Source organism: Lepidochelys olivacea (assembly GCF_965140295.1).
Source record: "Lepidochelys olivacea isolate rLepOli2 genome assembly, chromosome: 11".
In the NCBI taxonomy this organism is placed as follows: Eukaryota; Metazoa; Chordata; order Testudines; family Cheloniidae; genus Lepidochelys; species Lepidochelys olivacea.
Genome location: NC_140421.1, coordinates 79,565,043 through 79,590,804, shown reverse-complemented (window position 1 = coordinate 79,590,804; position 25,762 = coordinate 79,565,043). Strand labels below are relative to the sequence as shown.

The following is a 25,762-nucleotide window of genomic DNA, read 5'->3' as shown; positions in this document are numbered from 1 at the left end:
TACAAAGAGTAGTAAATTTGAGAATGTGTAAAAGTTCTCAGTTGTCAAGGTACTGCAGAGATCATGATGGAAACTGAAGAACGCTGTTGTGCAGACAGTATACTAAACTGTAAACCCGTGAATTACTAAATAAATGATTTTGGTGTGGATCCACAGGAGCAGAACACATACCTCAATAGAGGGGAGTGGTGACAAAAACATGACTTCAAATACACATTGTGGGTCACATAAAAATAAAACAGTCAGATGTAAGGTAAAAAGGACCAAACAAAGAATTTGGAAAAGGGGACTGAGCCAAGAACCCCAGAAAACAGCAGCCATATGTAATCACAGAATTCAGCAAGGCTCATGGATGTGAATAGTTGGCCCTTTGTGAAACATTTTTTTAAATTGCAGCATAAGGTGCAGGCACTGATGGCTAGAAAGTAGCTATGTGGGGGTTATGAGCAGCAGCAGCAAAGTGCAAAGATCATACACAATACTTTGAGCTTTCTAGGACTCCCTGACTGAGCACCACCCACTGAGGCACACAGGACCTGCTCAGGGTTTGCGCAGCAGGATTTCTAAGCATTTAATGACTTTGCTTCAGAGACACAGAGTTCAGGACCCCACTCTGCTAGGCACTGTACAGACTTCAGACAACAGCCCCAGAACCAAAGAGCTCACGATTCAATTTACATGTCACAGAGGATGCAACAGGTAGACAAAAAGACAAATGGAGTGGGGATGAATTGAATGGATGAGATGAATAAAAATGAATACAGTTAATTAGAGAAGCAGAAGTCAAAGGTCACCATTTGCCTGACCAGTGCCAGCTGGCAGTGATTTGTAGCCATCACAGCAGAGGTAAGTTTTAATGAGCTATTTATGAAAGGATAAAATGACAACTTTACGAATTTTGACAGAACGTTTTCTGCACACACATGGATGTTAATATAAACTATTAACATCTTTATAATAAGCATGGTAGCTATTTAATCACTGCTAGAAGACATGCAATCTTGTAAACAAAACAGAAAAAGGAAAGCAAGGAGGAAAAAAGTATGGTTAAATGGCAAAGAGTTAGGTTCAAGAAATTCTAACCAAAGTGAAGAGAGCAGTAAGTAAATAGGGCCCTACCAAATTCACGGCCAAGAAAAACACATCACCGACTGTGAAATCTGGTCTCCCCCTGTGAAATCTGGTCTTTTGTGGGCTTTTACCCTGTACTATACAGATTTCACAGGGGAGACCAGCATTTCTCAGACTGGGGGTTCTGATCCAAAAGGGCGTTGTGGGGGGTGTGTGTGTGTCACAAAGTTATAAAGTATGGGGGTCGCAGTATTGCCACCCTTACTTCTCTGCTGCCTTCAGAGCCGGGCGGCTGGAGAGCGGCGGCTGCTGACTGGCAGCAGCAGCAGCGCAGAAGTAAGAGTGGCAATACCAGACCATGCCACCCTTACTTCTGCGCTGGTGCTGGAGGCGGCTCTGCCTTCAGAACGGGGCTCCAGCAGCAGCGCAGAAGTCAGGGTAGCAATACCGCAACCCCCACAATAGCCATGCAACCCCCTCCTCCCATTCCTTTTTAGGGTCAGGAACCCTACAATTACAACACTGTGACATTTCAGATTTAAATAGTTCAAATCACGAAATTTTACAATTTTAAAAATCCTATGATTGTGAAATTGACCAAAATGGACCGTGACTTTGGTAGGGCCCTAAATATAAACTCTGGCAAATAAAATCTAAACAGGAATTTAGAAAATAAAAGAGGGAATTTAGAGCATAAAAAGACAAGCACAGAAAAACAAACAAGAAATTCCATTTCCTCGGCTCTTGCTTTCATGAAGTAGGTCTTCTGTGATGGCAGTCCTGGACCAGGCTGATTTCCACTGCTATGAACTTGTTCTCTCATCCTTCAGTTTTTCCAGCTTCCTAGCCAAGCACGCTTCTCCACCCTGACTGTCTTCCCACCTGAAACCTCAGCTACGTATTCGCCACTTCTAATTCTCTCCTTAAGCCCTTCTCCCTTAACTTCTCTGTCTGCTCAAGATCATACTGATTTTCTCAAAGATGTATTGAGAAGGTGTGACGTTATCTGATTAAAATATGACCATGTAGATCATTGTTGCTACCACTCTCATATAATTGCAATAAATCTTATACAAGTAAGGTGTCAATAGAAAGGTTATTATTTGCTGAATATGATTATACTATTTAAAAACATGTACCATTTTTGTACTTGAAATTATGAATACTAACTATGTACCTGTATTTCAAATGTTTGCTCATGTAGTAACACCCACAAGGTATTTAGCCTGCACATCTTGAAGGAACTATTCAAATTGGATTGTCCATCAAAGAACACTTAACTCACATTGGAAGATGCCTATCTAAACTTAATGGACTTTCATGTGAACATTCTAACTGGAGTATGGGGGATGGCCTCTACTATGACAAAGCGAAGGATACATGGACTTGTGACTTGCCCATGTGACTCCAAACACCATCTTGCTACCTGTAACGTTCCACAGTGAGAACAATGGGTTTCCCTTCACTTGGGAGAAGCTATAAAAGGCCCTGGAAACATGTCCATTTTGTTTCTTTCCTGCTCAACTCTCTGGACTATGATGAACTTGTATTAACGGGAGCATTCTAACCCAAGGACTGAGGACCTTCCCATGATTTGGAAGCAACCAGAGACTTAACAAGCCAGCAGCTTATTCCATCACTGCTACAAGCCTGATCCAAGAAGTTTGCAATTATTGTATGTATGTGATTCCTTTAACCAATTTTAACTCTCATCTTTCTTTCTTTCTTTCTTTCTTTCTTTCTTTCTTTCTTTCTTTCTTTCTTTCTTTCTTTCTTTCTTTCTATAAATAAACCTTTAGATATTAGATATTAAAGGACTGGCAACAGTGTGACTATTGGGTAAGATCTGAGTTATATATTGACCTAGGTATGTGGCCGCTCCTCTGGGACCAGAAGAACCCTTTTGTTTGATGAAATAGGTTTTAAATAACCACTCATCATTACGTCTAGTGTCTGGGTTTTGAATCTAGGACTCATGCTCAAATAAATTGGTTAGTCTCTAAGGTGCCACAAGTACTCCTTTTCTTTTTGCGAATCTAGGACTGGAATACCTAAGGAGGCTGCATTTCTGACTTCTTGTTAGCCAGTGTGGTGAGACAGAAGTTTACTTTTGTTGCTGGTTTGGTATATGTCATGGAAGAATAACCACCAGTTTTGGGGTCTGTCTGCCCTTTTTTCCAGCAGCTTGTCCTGGATTTGGTATTCTCAGTCATGACCCACGGATGCATGGAGACAGAAGCTTTGAAATGGCTACCACTTTCCCTCTTTCATCACTCTCTCCTACTTCTCCTGTGTCACAGAAACCAAGGTTTGTCATCCACTTTCCTCCTCTTGCCCCACCTGCTTCAGTGACCCTATCCCACCCCATCTCCTGGCTTGACACCAGTTCTCATTTCCCCCCTCACCGTTCTCCACTTCTCCCTCTTTTCTGGGTGATTCCACTCTAAATACAAGCATTCTTCATTCCTCCTCCCCTTAAAAACCACTCACCCATGACACTGTTTCTCTCTCCAATTACCATTCTGTCTCCCTTCTTCTCTTTATCTCTAAGCTCATTGAAAGTGTTATCTATAACTACTATCTGGAATTTCTTTGCTCCAATTCCATCCTAGATTCTTTCCAATTTGGCCTCCACTTTCTAAGCTTCACTGAAACTGCTGTCAGCAAAGTTTATAACATCCTTTTCATGGCCATTTTTTAGAACTAATATTTCACTCTCATCCTCCTTGACTGTCAGATGCCTTTGACACAGCTGTGCTTATCTGCAGATCTTGTTTTACTTCAACTTTGGTGACTCAGTCTTCTCATTTTCCTCTTACCTCTCTAATCACTCCTTCACTGTTCGATCTGGAAGATCTTCGATATTCCCCCCTCCAACCTTCAGTGGGGATCCTTCCTCTTCCCCCTCCACATCTTACATGCATGTGATTTTGTTTAAAAAGGAACACTTCAACTATCATCTTTATGTTGATGAATCACAAATCTACCTGTTTACTCTGGACCTGTATCCTTTCATTTAAAGTAAAATCTCTGCCTGTTTTTCTCTGTGGATCTTCAGCTGTCAGCATAAGGTCAACATGTTCCAAACTGAGCTTGTGATTATTTCCCTGCCAAGCCCTCCCCTTCATCTTTTCCTCAGTTACTGTGGAGAAAACCACCATCATAACATCACCATGCTACCTATCACTCAGACCCATAGTCTGGGCTTCAGCTTTGACTCAGTCACCTCTCTAGGTTTACAAATCCAGGCTGTTTCTAAATCATGTTGCTTCTTACTACAGAACTTCTCTAAGATGTGGGCTTTCCTCTCTATCCACACAAAAATAAACCTGTATTTAAATAAAAAGCCTGATTTAAGTAAATATTATTTATAAAAACTACAAAAATCTGATCAAATTTTATCCACCCTGCTCATTGCCCAAAGTTAAGATTCACTGCTTGAGGATTAGAAACTTCCCCAATAGGCATGTTATTTTACAGTGGTCCATTATGGGATTTTAGACCTTCTGAAGCTTCTGGTATTGATCACCGATAAGAGTTAGGATACTAAACTAGATGGATGGCTGATCTGATCAGGTATGGCAATTCCTGTGTTCCTAATCAGGAAACAGTTTAATGCTACAGGTACATTCCCAGAAACCAGATCTCCATTACAAGCAGCTCTTTTAGGGCATTACCTGCCCATCCAAAGCTTTGAAATTATGGAAATACCAAGCAGAGAGGGATATTCCACACATTTTGCCTCCAGACATCATTTTATCTGCTGCCTATATAAAATACTCAGACCACAACAGAAAAGTGACTTGTATTTCCAACAGGTGGAGAGACACACTACACTGGCCATATTTACCTGACTTGCAGATTACAGTTAATGGAACTGTACACAAGATTAGCATCTGCACTGGAGTAAATGTTTGCTGGATAAGGCTCTTAGATACATCAAGCTGCTCACAAATTTTCCATCTCTCTCTTTTGATCTTCATCATTAGTTACACAGAAAGCTCAGCTGAGAGACTTGATGAAAGGTGCTGCTGAGTAATGTCTAACAAACTGAAAACCATAGGTCAGATTCTCAGCTAGTGCAAACCGGCACAGCTCCACTGAAGCCTCCTATTTTAACAGTATATGGAAAAATAAATTTCCCATTTACACCCATTGACATCAATGAGACTTAAGCATGTGGGTAAATTTAAGCATGTGCTGGAGAGCTTTAATGAATAAAGGCCATAGGTAGGATATGCTCTTTTAGATTGAGATGTCTATGATTTCTTTAGTTACTCTAGGCAGAGAAAATTTACCACCACTCTTTTGGCTGATTACTAAAAGCAGATTTTCAATAATAAATAATAAATCAGAGCTAAAATGAGAGAGAGAGAGAGAGACTATTCTAACTGCACTGAAAGATCAACAGCATAGTTTTTGTAATACAAACAGAAACATTGACCGTTCCCTCAGGCCTGCTCTCCACACTATTTCTGACCAAATACTTTTACCAGCAAATTGAATAAATATCTCGACAACACTGAAGAAATTAGGTAATTAGGCAGCTGTTCTGTCCATCAACATTTTTTAACAATCAATTAGAAAAGCCTACATAATTTCAAGAAACAAATAAGAGGACATAAATTATAGAAGTGTTCAGCATGATGTCAACATCCACACTGCTCTCAATGTAAGAATATCTGACGTAATTATGTTTTTTATTTCGGTATACTGCAGAATAATAATGCATAAAAGAAAAAACATAATGAAAACTCTTATGGTTAGCTATTTATTAACTGAGGGCATTGGGGGGGGTTCAGATATTTTTTGCAACAGCAAAGTATTACACTACAATTGTAGGCCATCTGTGTACTGAAACATAACACTAGTCAGATGAACAATACTTTCCTCCTATCTGATCAACCCTCTGAAATGCTGACAATTACAAACACAAAACTTTTCATTTCACTGCATCATGAAATGTTCAATTCCTATAAGCCTAGGTCTTGGTGCTTGAACACATTCATTTCTTCTAGTATTAGATACCAAAACGTATGCTCACAATTTTCAAATATCTAATAATGTTAGCTCCTCCACTTTGACCACAAAGATTTGACATTTTTGCCTTTTCAGGTAATCTCAACATATTAATCACACATCTCAGAACTGCTGAGTTCTCCTCCATTCAATTCTCATCAGCTTCGGTTCCTTGCCAGTTCTACAGGTTTATGATAAGCCATGTACTTTAACGTTTCAAAGCTACCAATATCAACCTAAAGAGGCTGAAACATGTGTATTTTCTGACATGGAAATAAAGGTAATTTGAACAGCAAAAGATCTACACATCCTTCAGATTGTTCCCTTTAATCACTGCTTAGCCAAACAATACATATTTAATGCTTAGTATTTCCTGATAATCAGCTCCTCCATCTCCCTAATCATTTTCTTCCCTTCTCTAGAGTCTCTCCACTAGATCACCATTTTTCTTGCAATAAGGAAGCAGAAATTGACTATAATATACTAGTTTCAGAGTAACAGCCGTGTTAGTCTGTATTCGCAAAAAGAAAAGGAGTACTTGTGGCACCTTAGAGACTAACCAATTTATTTGAGCATGAGCTTTCGTGAGCTACAGCTCACTTCATCGGATGCATACCGTGGAAATATACTAGACGCAGATGCCACAGACCTGTACAGAGTAGGGACTATAACTTCCCAGCTCCATGATGCAATGGTGTCTCAGCTTATGTAGCCCAAACTGCATTCTCTTTTTTTACCTTGCTATCCTTCAGTGAAAATTAATTTCCATCCTGCTGTCCAGTAGTACTCATAAGTGCCTTTTGGCATGACTGCCAAACATCTGGTATCTGGATTGTTTTCACTTAGATATATTAGTTTTCAATTTCCCAATTTGATCATTTTATTATTTTCTGTCTGTTTTCTAATGTGTCTTGGCCCCTATATGTATTTTCTCTATCCTCAATAAAGTTGGCAACTCCTCCCAATTTAGAGTCATCTCCAGATTTAACATGCTGTTTACCTGCTCTTCTAGACCAGTGGTTTCAAACTTTTTTTCTGGCAATGCAGTTGAAGAAAACTGTAGATGTCCATGACCCAACGGAGCTGGGGATGAGGGGTTTGGCATGTGGGAGGGGGCTCAGGGCAGAGGCAGAGGGTTGGGGTGTGGGAGTGAGAGCTGCAGGGTGGTGCCAGGAATGAGGGGTTCAGGGTGTGGGAGGGGGCTCTGGGCTGGGGCAGGGAGTGGGGATGCAGGCTCTGGGCTGGGGATGAGGGGTTTGGGGTGCAGGAGGGGGCTCTGGGTTAGGGGGGCTCAGGGCTGGGGCAGGGGATTGGGGCGCAGGGTTGGGGTACGGGCTTACCTCTGGCAGCTCCTGGTCAGCAGCACAGCCAGGGTGCAGACTCAGGCTTCCCACCTGTCCTGGCACCGTGGACTGCGCTGCGCCCTGGAAGTGGCCAGCAGCAGGTCCGTCTCCTAGGCGGAGGCGTGCAAGCAGCTCTGTGCAGTTCTCACCTACAGGTACAACCCCCCAAGTTCCTATTGGCCGGGAACTGGCCAATGGGAATGCGGAGCCAATGCTCGGTGTGGGGGCAGCACGTGGAACCCCATCACCCCCCTGCCTAGGAGCCGGACCTGTTGCTGGCCACTTCAAGGGTGCAGTGCGGTGTCAGAACACATAGGGACTATTAATTTTTACTGGCCGGCTGCCAGGTACCCTGGGTGCTGAGCAAGGTGACCCAGTGCCTTGCAATCCACGATCCAGTACTGGGTCGCAACCCAATGTTTGAAAATTACTGGTCTAGACTATAAGTGAAAAAGTTAAATAAAGCATGACATAATACCAACACTTTAAATACCCCACTAGACATCTCCCAACATCTCAGTAAAATATAATGGGCCCTGATGTAACTCCTTTGATTTCATGGAGTTTTAAAATTAAATTCAAAACATGTAAATATGATAATAGGCTGTAAACAAACTCAAAAGTGAAGAAATGCAATAGAGCTCAGATCAAAAGTCCACTGAAAGACTCTGACTTCAGAGGGCTTTGGATTTGCTCTTTTGTGAGGTATTAACAGTAATAGTAACTTGCCCACTTTACCCAGATGTGGCAACTACTAGTTAAGGTGTTAAGGATTCAAGTGAGCATTATACCACACCGCCAAGTCAGGGTGTTGTGGACTTGCACTGCAACGAAGAGCTATGGAAGAGATTGTGTGTCAACCTGTTTTAACACGGCACAACAAACTCCCTTCTCTGTTGCTGAGCAGCTATATTGATCAGTGTGGGGACAGGGTGATTCAATTCCCCAGCAAAGGCTAAGAGACCACTTGTGTCCCCCATACATATTTCTAAATTCTGACATGCTAACAAGCTACACTACACTACACTATACTATACACTACACTATAAAAGTACAGAAAATAATGGACTAAGAGGGGAGATAATGAAGTTTGATATTTTCAAGAACAGTATACATTTCTAAATTCTGGTCAAGGAGATTACAATTCCTGAGTCCCAGCAAACTACTGGCCACTTCCACCCAGCCCCCAGGAAAACCCTTTCAGCACAATATACCTGCATCCAGCAGCCACAATCATCAGCATTATGAGGGGAAGAGATATCCTGTGCTTGTAGCATACCAACCTGGTCTCTCAGCCAAGACTGCTCTTGGAGAGCAATTAGGGAGACAAGGTGGGTGAGGTCATATCTTTTATTGGACCAGCTTCAGTTGGTGAGAGAGACAAGTTTACACAGAGGTCTTTGGGAAGAAGCTTGCCTCTCTCACCAACCAAAGTTGGTCCAATAAAAGATATGACCTCACCCACCTTGCTTCCCTAATATTCTGGGACCAACACAGCTACAACAATACTGCACATAACAACAGGCAGACCATTCAAGCTTCTTCCTAACACAATAAGCACCACTAAAAAGGAAAGCTAAAATGTGTTCATAAAACCTGTCCTTTGGAACTGTTGGTATCTATCATTATATAGTTTTTAAAGACTTAATTTCATCTGTCCTGAAGGAACTTCAATATTGTTCAATGAATTGACCCTGCTGGACCTAGGGGAAATAAGTTGAACTTTTAGTGTCCAGGACTGTAGACTCTCTTTTAGCTTTCTCATTGATAGCTCAATAAAGTTACCTTTGCAGCTACCAAATGTTACTGGACTACTTTTAGTATGCTCAATACTTAGGATATCCTATTAGTTATTTTGTTAAAAATATTTATTTTACACATATTTTCGAAGGCAATTGTAAACTTCTTGTAACTGCTATAGTAGATGATTGCAAAGTCCATTTATACCATATATATTTCAAGATTTCTTTGGTATTGTGTGTTGAAATTTTGTCTTTTAGTCAAATAGTCAAAATAAGGAACTCCTGTATTAACCTTATTTTCCCTCGTATTTTAACCTCTCCTTGACAACCACTATTCAACACCTTTCACTCTGAGCATTTGTTGCAGCTGAAAGTGATTTTCTTCTTTGGTAAAAGTTGTTTTCAGGTAGTCAAACAATCTAGAGCAATAAATCCTGACTTCAACTCACAATCCAGGCTTTGCAGCAGAACAAGAGACAAAACAATTGTTCCAAGATTCCCTTAACACCAACCACCACTAAACTAGAACTTGAACTGTATTACACACCATGCACTTAAGATCAACAAAATCAACAATGTGGCATTTTTTCTTTCTAATTGAATAAGATGATTCCACACTGGTAGATTATTAGTGGAGAGATCACATAATGAAACAAACAGTATTAACACCAGAAATATTCTTTGAAATGTTTAAAAAATGAGCAGCTGATGTAGTCTGGGAAACTGCCTAAACATATTAAAGAAAAATGTATAGATTTCTCACCTGTGGTAAATGTAATTGGAGACCCTCGCTGGGAATGGGCTGGCGAGATGGTGTCTGGTCCAGCTGCATGTTAAATAAGGATGCAAGAGCTGACTGAGCAGCCCGAGCCTTTGCAAGCTTTTTGTTCCTTCCTGATCCTTCAAAAGTTTGACCATCCACTGCCACTGCCATCACAAAGTTCTTAGCATGGCTTTCTCCACTTTCTGAGAGAAACTCATACTTCAACCCTGGCCGCAGCTCATTCAGAATCATCACAGGGTTCTTTCCACTGGTGGATGGATATGGTGATGGTGTGGGAAGAGGGGACTGGATAAGAGTACCGGCCACAGTGGATGAGGACAGACTGTAGTCTATACTGGAGCTATAAGATCCATCTCCATTGGACCCCAAATAAAAGGAATTGTCAGTCTGAACTGGTGTTTCAAATCCATTGAAAAGTGTGTCTGGGAAGTCTGCTTGGTCAGATGTAAAATCTGTGTTTACAGAGAGTGTTCTCCCCATCGCTAGGTGTGCTTCAGATGCATTTGGAAACTGAACAAAAGATCTCAAAGCCTTTTCAGCAGCATGAAGCTTTGCCTTCTTTTTTGTAGGGCCAGATCCCTCAAACACCTGTCCATTAACTTCAACTGCCATCACAAAAATAGGGGCATGAACTGGTCCTGTTTGGGATAGAAGCTTGTACTGTAAACCAGGTTTAATTTCATTCAGTTGCATCAGAGCATTCTTTGGCAAAACAGGCCCTGGTGTTTTCTTCCTCTTCTTAGGGCGGAACTTGGAGTGTCCATTGCTGCCCTCCTCCAATGGGCGTTTTCTGCTGCTGCTACTACCACCATTGGAGAGTTGAGACCCCTCCCTGGTATTTTGCACACTGCCATCCTTAGGTGGAACGTTGTCCATGTTGCGGTTTTCTTTAACATCAGTGCTGCTTGAACCTGTGGTGCCCAGAAAGAGTAACTTACAATGCCTTCGTTGCAGGATCTTGTAAATGCAAAATTTATAGATTCCTTTATCTATCTTTGTAACTGGAAGTGATGTGTGCTTATAGGTTTATGTCTTTGCAGGACAAACAAAAAACCATAATTTTAATAACCCAAGAAGTATCAGGTGCAGGTCTGAGTTACAAATTATGCATTTGACATTTTTATTAATACTGGGATTAAAAATTTGCACCATTTTTATTTTGCACTCAGATTACTTTTGAGACAAAAGGTCTATTTTTAAATTACTTTTGTTCTGAAAAATGTTCTAAACCCAGAAAGATTATTTATAATTTTAATCAACATTTTTGATACTTATATTTCAAAATCCTTCCATTAATAACTAATAAACGGAACATTTAAGATGAGTACTAGTGAGATATAAGTTTTCATATTAATTCAAACCTCTTCACTTTAAGCTCATGTTGTGGCTCAAGTATGGCATCTTACATGATTTTTATTTATTTTAAAAAGAGAAGTTATATAAAATCTGAGTAATTTAATTAATTTAATAAAAATAACAAGCTCCTTTTGTAGGTTCACTGATTTAAGAGTGCATAAATATTGTATATACCTTTTTCTTTTCATTTGCTTGAAACAACCCTACTTATATATCACCTATATAGATATTTAACTGTGTCCATTTTAACAATATGACTAACTTTAAATGACTAACTTCTGGTAACTGGGCACTTATCTAGAATCATTTAAATGTTCATCCGAGAAGACTCCAACAAGAAACTAGAGCTTTTCACCCAACCACGCTGACTTGTTAACAGCCTGAACCAACTCCCACTGAAGCCAGTCAGACTCTTTCTTTCTTTTGACTTCAAAGGTAGTTAGATTAGACTGTAAACATGCACTGCAGAGTGGAATGAGCCAAACTCAGTGCCCATATTTATTCTTCTGATATCAATCCTCAAAACTTGGAAGTAAAGTCTGTAATAGACATACTTCATCTCTCCTCAGAATTCTGTTAAAAAAATCATGCTTAAATTATGTTGTTCCAGAAGAATAATATATATGGTTTTTGTACTATCATCTAGCAAGAAATTTTATATTTCTAATAGTCCTTTACACACAACTTTATAATTCTTTGCAAAGGAAAAGCAATTGCTTTTATTTTAGACAGAGTTCCTATTCCAAACATCCCCCTTAAGACACAGCAATCCTTTATTAAGATAGTATTAGAAAGCAAGAAGATTTGTAATACATGTTCAGGTTAAACCTGACAAATTAATCATGTTGTACACTGATAATTATTCATGGAACTGATTTGTTTATATAAAAACAAATTAAATTATTAAATTACTTTAACATAATATTTTTGAAATTACGAACTTGGGTGCTGATATCATACTATGAGTTAGTTCTAAGAATTGTTCCTGCTGCAGCTTTTAAATCCTAATTTTTGTTAGGTGAAGAAACTGCTGCAAATAAAGAGTTTGAATTTATACTAGTCTATGTAAATTAAAATGCAATTTTAGTAGTTTAAGAGTTTCCAGCCTTTCAGTTTTAAAGATTTCAAATATCTAGCAATATAATACACCCACAATGATAACAGATTATACAAATTAATCCAGAATTTAAACAAAACAAAGTGGAAATTTTCTTGCACTTTGATGGATTTCAAACTTTTGCTTAATTTTCCCAAATACTGGTGCACACACACCACTTCACCCAGTTTACAAAGCTGATGGAATGGTTACTAAATTTTCATTTATAACATCCTCCAGCAAAAGCTCGATAGGTTACTCCTTTCGGTGCTCGAAAAGAATAAAAGATCAAAAGAAAGAGCCAAAGTAGAAACATACACGTTGTTAACGAACAGGTATTGGACAATAAAAATTGGTACAATATTGGCAAATAGAAGTAAAATAAATCTTCTTGGGGAACACTCATATTCCCAAATTACTAATAGTTTGATCATTAGAAACATGCTCTGGCAATTCATTTTATCAGAAAAGGATTTCTGAAGTTGAACCTCAAATGGTATTGTACACAGTATATATACTAGTGGATTATAATAGTCAACACAACATGTTAATTCATGAAGTTTTGTTTCTTTTATAATACTGTAGTACTGCGTTGAGGGAATTTAAGTAACATAATTTAATAAAACTACTTAATGAACAGCGAATGTGGCATCAGAAGTTCACTATGAAATGGTATAATTTGTAAACTAAAGGGAAATTATTAGATATAAAATACCAATCATGGCCTCCATCTATAAATTTCTTTTCATTAAGGGTTCTAAACCAGTAACAATAAGACCAACTCCTCAAGGAAGTTGTGAAGGAGAATGCGGATCTAACTGTCTTTAATATTATAGTAGAACCTCAGAGTTACAGACACCTCAGGCTCCAGGGAGGGGGATCCAGGCTTCTACCCCGAGGAAGCACCAGAGCTCACGGCCTTAAACCTGGGGGGAGTGCTGGGGCTTCAACCCTGTGGCTCTGCTCCTGGCTTTTGACCTGCGGGGGGCGCTGGGGCTTGGGCTCCCCAAGGCTCTGCTCCTGGTCTCAGCTGGGGGGTGTGTGTGCCAGGGCTTGGGGCTTTAGCTATGGGGGAATCGCTGGGGCTGAAACTGACACTCCCCTCTAGCTAAAGCCCTGGCGCCTCCCGGGGGCTGAAGCTGGGAACAGAGCCGCGGGGCTGAAACCCCGAGCCTCGGTGCCCCCCGTGGTGATGAAGCCCTGAGCCCTGGTTCACTCCACAGGTCAGAAGCCCTGAGCCCTGGTGCTCCCGAGGCTAAGAAACCCTGAGCCTCCCCACCCCCACCTGGAGCCCTGACCCACACCTCCATCCTGCAGCTGCAGACCTAACCCCCCACCCCCACCCCCAAGGCAGAAGCCCTGAGTCCCAGGGCTAAAGCCCCGAGGCCGTACAGTAGTTGCTGGTTTTAATTTGTCTCCCCGCTGCCTGGTTTATTACTTCTGGTTCCACAGGGTGTCTGGCTGACCTGTAAGTCCGTAACTCTGGCGTTTGAATCTTTGAGATTCTACTGTAATTGAATCTGGAAACAAAACCTTTTATATTTAAGTATTAATATTTATTTAAAGATTATGGATCAGATTTTGAAAAGAGCTCAACTGCCATTTAGACCACTATATGAAGTGGTAAGCATTTCAAAAGCGCTCAGCCCACAGCTGCTCCTGATGTCCTAAATAGGAGCTTTTGAAAAGTTGGTCACTTCATAAAGGTGCCCAAACGGCAGCTGAGATCCTCTGAAAATCTAGCTTATAAATTAACTCATTTGAATGTGAAACGAGTACTAAAACACGATGAAAAGAAATTGGTTTATAACCTGACATTAGATCTTGTGCTGCTGCTGTCACAGTTTTCAACAAAATATCCATTAGAACCAGCAGCATGCTCAGAAATATCAATATCAACAACTTTATTGGCAAGTAAAATTCTTAGCTGACAGACTGCAAGAAAGGGTTCACTATCTGAACTGTTAAAACACTGCACTGAGCAAAATGGATACAACTTCTTCAAATCAGCTTTTGTGTTGAACAGGTGAATAGATGTCTACTTGAACCTCTCCTTGGTGAAGATACACACTCTTCCAGTGGTCACTTAACCACTAGGGTCAAGATTTTCAAAAAGTTAAACTCTAAATATGTATTTAAGCATCTATCTGATTTTCAAAAGTGCTGCACACCTCACAGCTCCCATTATGGTCAATGAGAGCTGTTCTGTGCGCAGCACTTTTGCAAACTAGTCAAAGTATGGATTTAGATGTCTGACTGCAGGATCCAACTTTTGGAAATCTTGGCCCCAGATAACTTGAGAGTGAGTCGTTTCTCAGACAAGCTAATTTGTTTTATGTACACTAAAAAATATTCCAGGGTGAACAGGAGATTTCAGCCATTTTTGCAGTATCTGAGTTGGCAAAAATCAAGTCTGATAGATCAGCCATTGACGTTGTCAGCAGAAGAAGAAACAAGTTTTGCCACTGAAATGTTCTTTCCCTGTAGCTTTACTACGTATAAGGCACCAGAATAAAGAAGGAAGGCGTGCTACAAAGAAAACAGTTACCTCTTTGAAGAGAGGAGGCATCTGTTATAAGTGTGCTTGTTTATTTTTGAGAGTTTCCTGGCCAAAGACATGGTTAACAAATACATGCAGGTAAGGTGGGCCATCGGGGCAGTCCCCTCATCTGATGAGAAAGAATGATCTCTGTTCACAGAATCTCAGGGTTGGAAGGGACCTCGGGAGATCATCTAGTCCAACTCCCTGCTCAAAGCAGGACCAATCCCCAATTTTTGCCCCAGATCCCTAAATGGCCCCCTCAAGGATTGAACTCACAACCCTGGGTTTAGCAGTTCAAAGCTCAAACCACTGAGCTATCCCTCTCATGCCTAAATTTCACCCACTTGGTTAAGGCACAGCTGCAAAAATGTTGGCATCCTCTTTATTGCTGTTCTCATTAACTTTTTTGCGGAACTCTTAGCAAGGGCAACTTCCCTTGCAACAGGCATGTTGAGACCAATTACACATGGGTGAGCACTCTCTGGATAGTTTTGTGGGAAGAAACTTGAAAAAACAGAAAGAGATCAGTACAGCCACAAAGGGATTCATCAACCTGAATGGTTCAAATTCAGGGTGTGCTGCAAGACCCGTCTCTTCTCTCTCAGACACAATCTGATGGGTAGGTCTGGGCAATGGGATGGATTTTGTGGGGAGAAGGGATTTTGAGGGGAGGTCAAATAATTTTTTATATTTTGATACTGTTGCAGGGTTATCTGGTTTTATACTGAGGTAACCGATGGGTCTTTTTATTATTATGAACATTTTTAAAAGATTGCCAAGGACACTCAGAGCATTGGATGGACTTAACGTGGAGCAGTAAAAAATTCAACTCAATAAATAAATTATAACTCTTTCCACTGCTTCTGTTGCGCTGCACTGGGCAACACAGCATGGGGAGTAGGTGGCCAGCCCTCTGTGGAGAAAGAAGTGGTTAGGGACTATTTAGAAAAGCTGGACGTGCACAAGTCCATGGGGCCAGATGCGTTGCATCCAAGAGTGCTAAAGGAGTTGGCGACTGTGATTGCAGAGCCATTGGCCATTATCTTTGAAAACTCATGGCGATCAGGGGAAGTCCCGGACGACTGGAAAAAGGCTAATGTAGTGCCCATCTTTAAAAAAGGGAAGGAGGAGGATCCTGGGAACTACAGGTCAGTCAGCCTCACCTCAGTCCCCGGAAAAATCATGGAGCAGGTCCTCAAAGAATCAATCCTGAAGCACTTACATGAGAGGAAAGTGATCAGGAACAGTCAGCATGGATTCACCAAGGGAAGGTCATGCCTGACTAATCTAATCGCCTTCTATGACGAGATTACTGGTTCTGTGGATGAAGGGAAAGCAGTGGATGTATTGTTTCTTGACTTTAGCAAAGCTTTCGACACAGTCTCCCACAGTATTCTTGTCAGCAAGTTAAAGAAGTATGGGCTGGATGAATGCACTATAAGGTGGATAGAAAGTTGGCTAGATTGTCGGGCTCAGTGGGTAGTGATCAATGGCTCCATGTCTAGATGGCAAGCCGGTATCAAGTGGAGTGCCCCAAGGGTCAGTCCTGGGGCCGGTTTTGTTCAATATCTTCATAAATGATCTGGAGGATGGTGTGGATTGCACTCTCAGCAAATTTGTGGATGATACTAAACTAGGAGGAGTGGTAGATACGGTGGCAGGAAGGGATAGGATACAGAGGGACCTAGACAAATTAGAGGATTGGGCCAAAAGAAATCTGATGAGGTTCAATAAGGATAAGTGCAGGGTCCTGCACTTAGGACGGAAGAATCCAATGCACCACTACAGACTAGGAACCGAATGGCTCGGCAGCAGTTCTGCAGAAAAGGACCTAGGGGTGACAGTGGACGAGAAGCTGGATATGAGTCAACAGTGTGCCCTTGTTGCCAAGAAGGCAAATGGCATTTTGGGATGTATAAGTAGGGGCATAGCCAGCAGATTGAGGGACATGATCGTTCCCCTCTATTCGACATTGGTGAGGCCTCATCTGGAGTACTGTGTCCAGTTTTGGGTCCCACACTACAAGAAGGATGTGGAAAAATTGGAGAGAGTCCAGCGAAGGGCAACAAAAATGATTAGGGGTCTGGAACACATGACTTATGAGGAGAGGCTGAGGGAACTGGGATTGTTTAGTCTACAGAAGAGAAGAATGATGGGGGATGTGATAGCTGCTTTCAACTACCTGAGAAGTGGTTCCAAAGAAGATGGATCTAGACTATTCTCAGTGGTAGAAGGTGACAGGACAAGGAGTAATGGTCTCAAGTTGCAGTGGGGGAGGTTTAGGCTGGATATTAGGAAAAACTTTTTCACTAGGAGGGTGGTGAAACACTGGAATGCGTTACCTAGGGAGGTGGTAGAATCTCCTTCCTTAGAAGTTTTTAAGGTCAGGCTTGACAAAGCCCTGGCTGGGATGATTTAATTGGGGATTGGTCCTGCTTTGAGTAGGGGGTTGGACTAGATGACCTCCTGAGGTCCCTTCCAACCCTGATATTCTATGATTCTATGATTCTGTGTTGTTATACCACCTTCTCCACACCTTCAATGCATAAAAGACAAAAAGGCATTATACCCACTTTCACCTGAAATCCCAACAAGTGTTTTTTCAATTTTTTCCCTATTTTAGGAAAAAAATATAACCATTGCGTTCAAATTTTGCACAACCAATTTTGTGAGTTTTAGTCTCTGCAGGTAAAATAAAGATTATAGTTGGAGGCTATGATATTGCATATGTCCACCTTCCTCTCCTGTCAAGATTTCCCTAAAAAGTAGTTCCACAAAAAATATAAGCTTTAATAGCTAACTTCTGATACTACAAGCTGCAGCTCCATGTGATTTAAAAGTGCAGAAAGATAGCGAATATTAATATTTGTAGAATTCAACGATAGATGGGCTGATTTTTTCATAATTTAAAAGGTTATATTATCAAATTTATTTAGAAGAATTTTACCCTTAATAAAATCCCTTCCCCACGCACGCACACACTAAGGAGACATACAAATGCACAGACTCCTCTGTATCATACATGACATCATCATCCAACTGTAACTGGCTGTATTTAGTTTCCCTTAGACATCCCTTGATTATACCATATGCTTCATGCATCGTCCTTGGTGCAGTGACATTTTTATATGACAAGATGAAAAGCTTATTGCATTTAACTGATTTCTCATTTTAATTAAAAAAGTTGTAGACATATTAAATATTTTGAATAAGGAAATTTACAGGACATCAATATAAAAAAATAACATTTTCCTCAAACTCTACAGGGCCATTTTTATTTGTATTCAGGCATACTCAGTTAGAACTTGCCTATTTAATTATGTAGTATTTTCTTTAATTCACTTGAATTATCAAAATTACATCTCTGACTTCTTTTAGTCCTTATTATGGGAGTGTCTTTTGGAAATTGTTGATCTTGTTCTCAACATAGCCTCCAGAGCACAGGCTAGGCTTAAAAAAAATAAATAAAAAGACAAACCCAATATGAATGTGTCATGGCCTCCCTAGTTGCAAGGTAATAGTAAGGGATAAGGGTTCAGGAATATTTATCTCTACTTACTGAAACTATTTTCCAGGAAAGTTCACAAACTTCAATTCAGCACTATGGGATTCTAGTAGTTCCTACATCAGTTGAAAGGCAAAGGCATTGCTGCCATTTCCTATTTGTGCTGTTTGAATGAATTTTGGCTAATTGATCATTTTGTTGTTTTTAAATGTCTAGTTGATTCCGTTGTCTTCTCTACATTAAAATCTTCTGAATATGCAAGAAAATTTATTTAACTGGCAGCAAACACAGGCCAACCCAAGCTAGTATTTTAATTAAAGAAACACAGCCCAGAAGAATAAATTTTAATAAAATGAAGTCATTTTACAACAGCCCAGCTTCTTGATTTCCCAATAAAAATGCACTGTAACGTCCCATGTAAAATTGTATCTTTCCCATACAAGGCCTTGCTGTACTGTTAGGATGTCAGGATGTCTTTATCAAAGAAAGGGTATGATATATGTTAGCTTTACAATTCAGGGCCAGAATAAACAAATGCTCATGTTTAAACAGCATCGAACAATTTACAGTAAAGCATAGGAGATTTTCATGCACAGTACTTTAAGAGCAACACATATGCACTACTTCATTATCATTTACAAAAAATAAGGATGGTTAAAAGACCAAATACCTTTAAAATGAGATAACTGCATAATAATGTGGTGGCAGTATTTCTTCCTGTAGGTAATTAGGGCTCAACCCTGCAGGAGGCTGAGTACTTTCACACCAATTCAACAATGCATTTAGAAATGTGCTTAACTTTAAGCCCTTGCGGAGTTCCATTGAAGCCAAGGGGCTACTCATATCTAAAGCTACACATTTGCTTAAATGCTTTGCTAAATCTGAGCCAGAGCAAGACTAAACCGTTAATGAGAACAATCTGTTACTCTAAATAGCTGGGGACCAGAGCACTGTACAATTTTCTTCCTTTACTTTCTTCCATTACTTGATTTATCTCCTTATACATTCCCTCTTTCTTGTTTCACAAACCCTTATATTTGATCTACTTTATCCTCCCTCCCTCCATTCTCCTGTACCCCATGTCCTCACAATTCCTATCCCTTTCCCAGGTTTCCCAAACTCTCTTTCTTGCCCAATTTACCTAGTTTCCCCTCCCCCAGGTACACCCCAAAAGTAATAATGATCTCTGTTCCCTTCAAATCTCATTCCATCTATCATAGAATATCAGGGTTGAAAGGGACCTCAGGCGGTTATCTAGTCCAAACCGCTGCTCAAAGCAGGACCAACACCAACTAAATCATCCCAGCCAGGGCTTTGTCAAGCCTGACCTTAAAAACTTCTAAGGAAGGAGATTCCACCACCTCCCTAGGTAACACATTCCAGTGTTTCACCACCCTCCTAGTGAAAAAGTTTTTCCTAATATCCAACCTAAACCTCCCCCACTGCAACTTGAGACCATTACTCCTCGTTCTGTCATCTGCTACCACTGAGACCAGCCGAGCTCCATCCTCTTTGGAACCCCCTTTCAGGTAGTTGAAAGCAGCTATCAAATCCCCCCTCGTTATTCTCTTCCGTAGATTTAACATCCCCAGTTCCCTCAGCCTCTCCTCATAACTCATGTGTTCCAGTCCCCTAATCATTTTTGTTGCCCTCCGCTGGACTCTTTCCAATTTTTGCACATCCTTCTTGTAGTGTGGGGCCCAAACCTGGACACAGTACTCCAGATGAGGCCTCACCAAAGTTAAATAGAGGGGAACGATCACGTCCCTCGATCTGTTGGCAATGCCCCACCTTACACAGCCCAAAATGCCATTGGCCTTCTTGGCAACAAGATACTGTTGACTCATATCTAGCTTCTCGTCCACTGTCACCCCTAGGTCCTTTTCCGCAGAACTGCTGCCGAGCCATTCGGTCCCTAGTCTGTAGCGGTGCATGGGATTCTTCCATCCTAAGTGCAGGACCCTGCACTTGTCCTTGTTGAACCTCATCAGATTTCTTTTGGCCCAATCCTCCAATTTGTCTAGGTCCCTCTGTATCCTGTCCCTGCCCTACCCCAGCGTATCTACCACTCCTCCCAGGTTAGTGTCGTCTGTTGCCTGTTGATTGACTGGCTGCTACAGGCATGCTCCTGGCGCACAAAGGCTCTGATCCTTAGGGCAGATAAGATCTCTGTTCAGCCTGTAATCTAGCTGGAAGACTGTAAGAGGCAGGAGCTCCTCTCTTACACTAACCCAGACCTCATATGAGTTTAGGATAGTCCTGTAATCTCTACTTCCAGTTCTTCTGCAGGGTGGCATTTGGGGATATTAGGTAGAAAGTACATAGAGCTAAGGGTGTTGGGACATCTAGTTTTTTGTAGGAGACAGTATGCTACACAGGGTACGCGCGTGTCGTATCAATAGAGTATATCACTCCGCATTTCTTCAGTGCAAACCATAGATGTATTAATTAATCATCATTACTTCACTGCAGGTTCAAAGTAGGAGAAAACAGGCTAAGAGGGAGCAAGCTGTTTTGAAATACAAATATCTTGGACGATTAGTGATCATGGTATGAAGATATCAGTCACGTGAAGGGTAACTGGATTATGTGTTAATCATAATGTATTTGAAAGCTTTCCCAGTATGGAAATTCTTTTTTAATGAACACAAGTATAAAGTGAACTATACACACACAGAAATTTCCTCTCATTGTATTCATATTGTTTCTGTATGCCCACCCAGCTGCAAGGAAAATGGCTCTTGCAGAAAGGACTATATTGTTTATTATGTAAATATACATATCTTACTCATATTTTCTTCATCATCTATATCCATAGTGAAATACTTTTGCTGGTTTCTTGACTGGCGTAGACGGCTTCTATCTGAAAAATAGAGAGTGGGTGTTTTAAGCTTATATTACGTAAAATGAAAGAGCCCACATGATGAAGGCCTGGGACTAGGAGTCAGGAGATCGGGGTTGTTTCCACGGCTCTCCCACAATCATGTGCAATCAGGAACAACTCTGTGTGTCTTTCTCCCACAGAAGGGTAATGTTATTTCTCGAGCTCAAAAATATGGAGATGCTAAGAACCCATTAATGTTTACAAGCATTTTTACATTTTCAGATGGCAGATTGTCTAGAAGGGCATACTGTTTTTAATCTGTTGTACTTTCCCTGGTTCGTATACTTACAAGATATAAACTATGCACTCTCACTGGAAAATGTGGTCATTTCCTTGTCTATTGCACCAACAGACTATTTTAAGGAATGTGACCAGTTAAAAGGTCACACGTGACAGCACCTCTGGAACTGGTTCAGTGGAGAGATGCTTCCCCTCCAGCAAGCCAGAGGAAAAAGGACAAAGTCAAAATACTGGCAACTTGATGTTGCAGGTAACATCAAGAAAATCCAGGCAAATCATATGCAGGGTATAGCAGGTACTACTACTTAAAAGGACAGTTCCTGGAAAGAGGGGGTTTGTGGTAAAGACTGGGTTTGGTTAGACATTTGTATACATAAAGCCAGCCTTTGCTCCAACATCCTTCTAGAAGCTGTGCTGCTGAATAGCGATGGTGAAGACCATATCCGCAGGAGAGAGAAACAGATGGTGCTGTCTCTTCCCTACATGTGGACTGCCTGAATATCTTGGTGTTACTTGCAATACCTGAGGTTATGTTACAAGAATAATGGTCTGGATTTTCAGAAGTGCTGAGCACCCATTCACTTTAACGGGAGCAATGGATGCTCGGTGTCTTTGAAAATCAGGGAAGTCTATAGACATCACATTACAACAAGAGACAAGACGATTATAATCTTACTACTTTGCACCTTTACAGCGCGTGGTATCTTCTCTATGCTTTCCAGACATTTAATTATGCTAAAAAATCAGCACAAGACTCCTTCCTCAGCACATTTCCCACACAGCTGGGCCCAGGCAGGCAGAGGAGGGGGTGGGCTGCCGCCACCTCCCCAGCCGGGCTCTCTCGCAGAGACCCTGAGGGGAGTCAGCTGGCATGAGAAGCGTCTCTGTACCACTCCCTCAGCTTCCCGCCCTGGCCCAGCTGCCGGGGGGAGGGCTGAGCAAGTTGGAAGTGCCGGGGGTTGGGGGAGGCGTAGCAGCAGCAGGACAGAGCACCCCTCCCCCGCCAGCAGGCCGAGCATGTGGCCCACCTGCGACTGCTAGTAGCAAATATCTCAAAGGGCTGAAGATCGAACACTGGATGGGAAGGGGTCTCAGTTACTACAGTGAATTCTTTCCCTGGTGACTAGTTCAGGGTCTAACGGATTACCGTATTTGGGGTTGGGAAGGAATTTCCTTCCAGGTCAGATTGGCAGAGACCCTATTTTTGTTTTGACTTCCTCTGCTGCATGAGGCATGGGTCACTTGCTGGTTTGGAATGGAGTAAATGGTGAATTCTGTGGAACTTGAAGTCTTTAAATCATAATCAGAGGACTTCAGTAACTCAGCCAGAGGTTATGGGTCTATTACAGGAGTCTGTGGCTGAAGTTCTACGGTCCATGATGGGCAGGAGGTCAGAATAGATTATCACGATGGCGCCTTGTGACCTTAAAGTCTATGGGCCGGTCTACACTACCGCATAAGTCATTGTAACTTACATCAATCGGGTGTTAAAAGCACCCTCCCCTCTGGAGCGACACAAGTTTTGCACTGTCCACCACACCAGTGCTATGTCGGCGGGAGACGCTCTCCCCACAACATAGCTGCCAATTCTCGCAGAGATAGAGTAACTATGCCAGCACGCCTAATGCTGCATCGGAGCAGCTATTCTGATGTAGCACTGAAGTGTAGACTTGTCCTATGAGTCTATAAGTAACCACAATTAAATGAAAAATTTTATAAAAATGGATTTCCATTTGGAATTCATGCTTTGTGTTTATAGTTTCAGCATACATTTGGACTGCATATGATGACTGAAAAGAACACTAAGTAAAACCCCCACTTTTGTTAAAGACCATAACTAGCCTCGTCAGTGAATTTCTGTTTTAGGTGTATAACACATTTCTTGCAAACATTGATACAGGCACCTACCAAATGCCTGTATTGATCAAATCAAAGAGCACACACATTTTCTTATAAAGGCAGGAAATGGAAATGCATGAATAATAAATATGGTTCCTTGTACTTCATCTTGAAAAAAAAGCATGTGAAGCTCTCCATACGATGTTCACAGCTTTAAAATGAAACCAGTACAGGCCATCAGGGAGAGGAGGAGGAGGGGGTTGGGAAGAGAAGAAAGTGAGCTGTGATTTGTGAAAGGGAGAAGAGACTGAGGAAGTCAGTCTTGTATAGAGAGGAGACACTAGGCATAGTGAGGAGAATGAAGTGGTTTGGAAGGAGAGGAATGAGAAACTGGAGGATCTGGGGGAGAAGGAGGACTATCACGCTGATTAGTACAGTGTAACAACAAACAATAAAATAGCAGAAAAATCAAAATGAAGAATCAGGTGGTTTGGGATAAGAGAGGAAAGACTGGTGAATGCGGGGAAAAAGAGGATAAAGGGAGTATGAGGCAGGGAAAGAGGTTGGGAAATGAGGCATTTCCCATGAGGGAAAGGAGAGATTGGCAGATTTGCAGAGAAGAGGACAGTATAAGGGGTTTTGGTGGGAAAAGGAGAGAATGAGGTAAGTATGAGGGAAAGGAGAAGAGACTAGGGGAGTTTTAGGTGTTCCAGGAGACTTGGATGTGGAAGGAAGGAAAGTTTAGAGAGAGGTGGTGTTAGAGAGAGGGAGGAGGCATTAGAGGAGAAAATGGTGGGGGGCGGAGAATTTCACATAGAGCAAAGGCTGGAGGGGAAAGATAAGAGACTGTAGAGGGACAATGGAAACCTGGCATGCTTTCTAAAGATTGCTGCAGCAGAGGAAAGGAGCCAGACCACAATGGCACATAGGAAGAGAAATGAGAGGAGGCCACAGTAAGTGCTGAAGGTCTTTTTTATTTTTAAAATGGAAATGGGGACAAAGTAACTTGCAGTATTGGAACCTTTTACACGTGGCAGGAAAGGGGGGCAGTGGTTTCATAGGGCCACGTCCTTTCCTTTCAGCGTTTGGGGCAGAATTTCTCTTCTGGGTATGTGATAGTGTTGTCCTCCCTTACTTGAAGGATGCCTCCCCCCCACCCCAAAGCTGCCATTACATGTCATAGTTGCTAAACAGAGAAGGGTGTATTTAGATTAGATGCAGTATTACCACCGTGTGTGTCAGGCAGCCCGGAGGCAGGTCTACTAAACATGGGAACAGACAGTGTTAACCCTTAAGCACCATGCAGCTTTTTAAGTGCCATCTTTAGTTAGAGCCATTAAGTCAATTTAGGCCTACACTCTGGGTTGAAGTCTTAAGTGGAAAAAAAGTAACCAAAGGCCCTCTTACTCTATCAGCATGTTGGGCTAGATTCAAAGGTATGTAGGTATTCCAATGCTGAGCAGTGAAACACCCAACTCCCAGGCACCCTGCTGCCTGCTGCAATTCTCTGCCCGAAGTTGAGTGCACAGGCTCCCTATGCATTATATGGGGAAAGCTCGGCACCCAACAAAAGGATTCTCAGAAGCCAGCAACTGAGCAGCGAGCCGCCTAAACAAATCAGGAGTGAAATGCAGAGAAAAGGGCTGGGGCTTAGACTCAGATCCTCAGAGATATTTTGGTGCCTATCTCCTACTGATCTGAGCTGAGCCTTTATGCACCTGACTTACGGGCTGACAGGAAGTGCCTATATCTGCTCAGGATTCTCCGCCGTGAATCCTCTCCTGGAGTTAGGCACCTAAGACAAGTCAGTCCATTCACACAAAAAGAAAAAAAAACCCACCACACACCCCAAAGACAGGGGGGAGACAGTGAAATCCTACTGTATGGTAGCCAACAGCTCAGTGGTTAGAGCACTCCTGTGGGATGTGGGAGACCTAAGTTTGAATCCCCACTCTGCCTGAGTTAGAGCAGGGACTTGAATCCAGGTCACCCACATCCCAAGTGACTGCCCTGATGCTTGAGTATTTTGGGATGGGGCTATGTCCTCTAGCCTGTTGAAGTTGTTCCACTTTGTATAAAAACTAAATATTCATTGTGCCAGAGGGAGACTCCACAGCACAGTAGCTAGGGCATTTACCAGGGATGTAAGAGAGTCAGATTCAAGTCCCTGCTCCAGTTGAAAAGAGCTTGGACGGTCTGCTGGTCCTCCTGCAGGAAGCCCTACAATGGAATCTTTTTTAGACACAAACAACATGCAAGACCTGAAGGAGAGGGCCAACACAATCATAACACTACCCTGTACTAACACAATAAGAGGAAAAAATAGAGAGAGCAACAACCA

General features: G+C 41.7%; 1 protein-coding gene across 8 annotated transcripts in view; it reads right to left on the bottom strand.

The window, feature by feature from the left end:
- ADARB1 (adenosine deaminase RNA specific B1) overlaps nt 1-25,762 on the bottom strand; it is a 223,260-nt gene that overhangs the window by 52,321 nt on the left and 145,177 nt on the right. For all 8 annotated transcript variants that reach the window (XM_084643474.1, XM_084643477.1, XM_084643480.1 and 5 more), the window contains 2 exons: nt 21,247-21,321; nt 9,939-10,870 (listed from right to left, as the gene is read on the bottom strand). In XM_084643474.1, coding sequence (XP_084499600.1) covers nt 9,939-10,870; nt 21,247-21,274 — 960 coding nt within the window. In that variant the 5' untranslated portion in view covers nt 21,275-21,321. The remainder of the gene's footprint in view (nt 1-9,938; nt 10,871-21,246; nt 21,322-25,762) is intronic.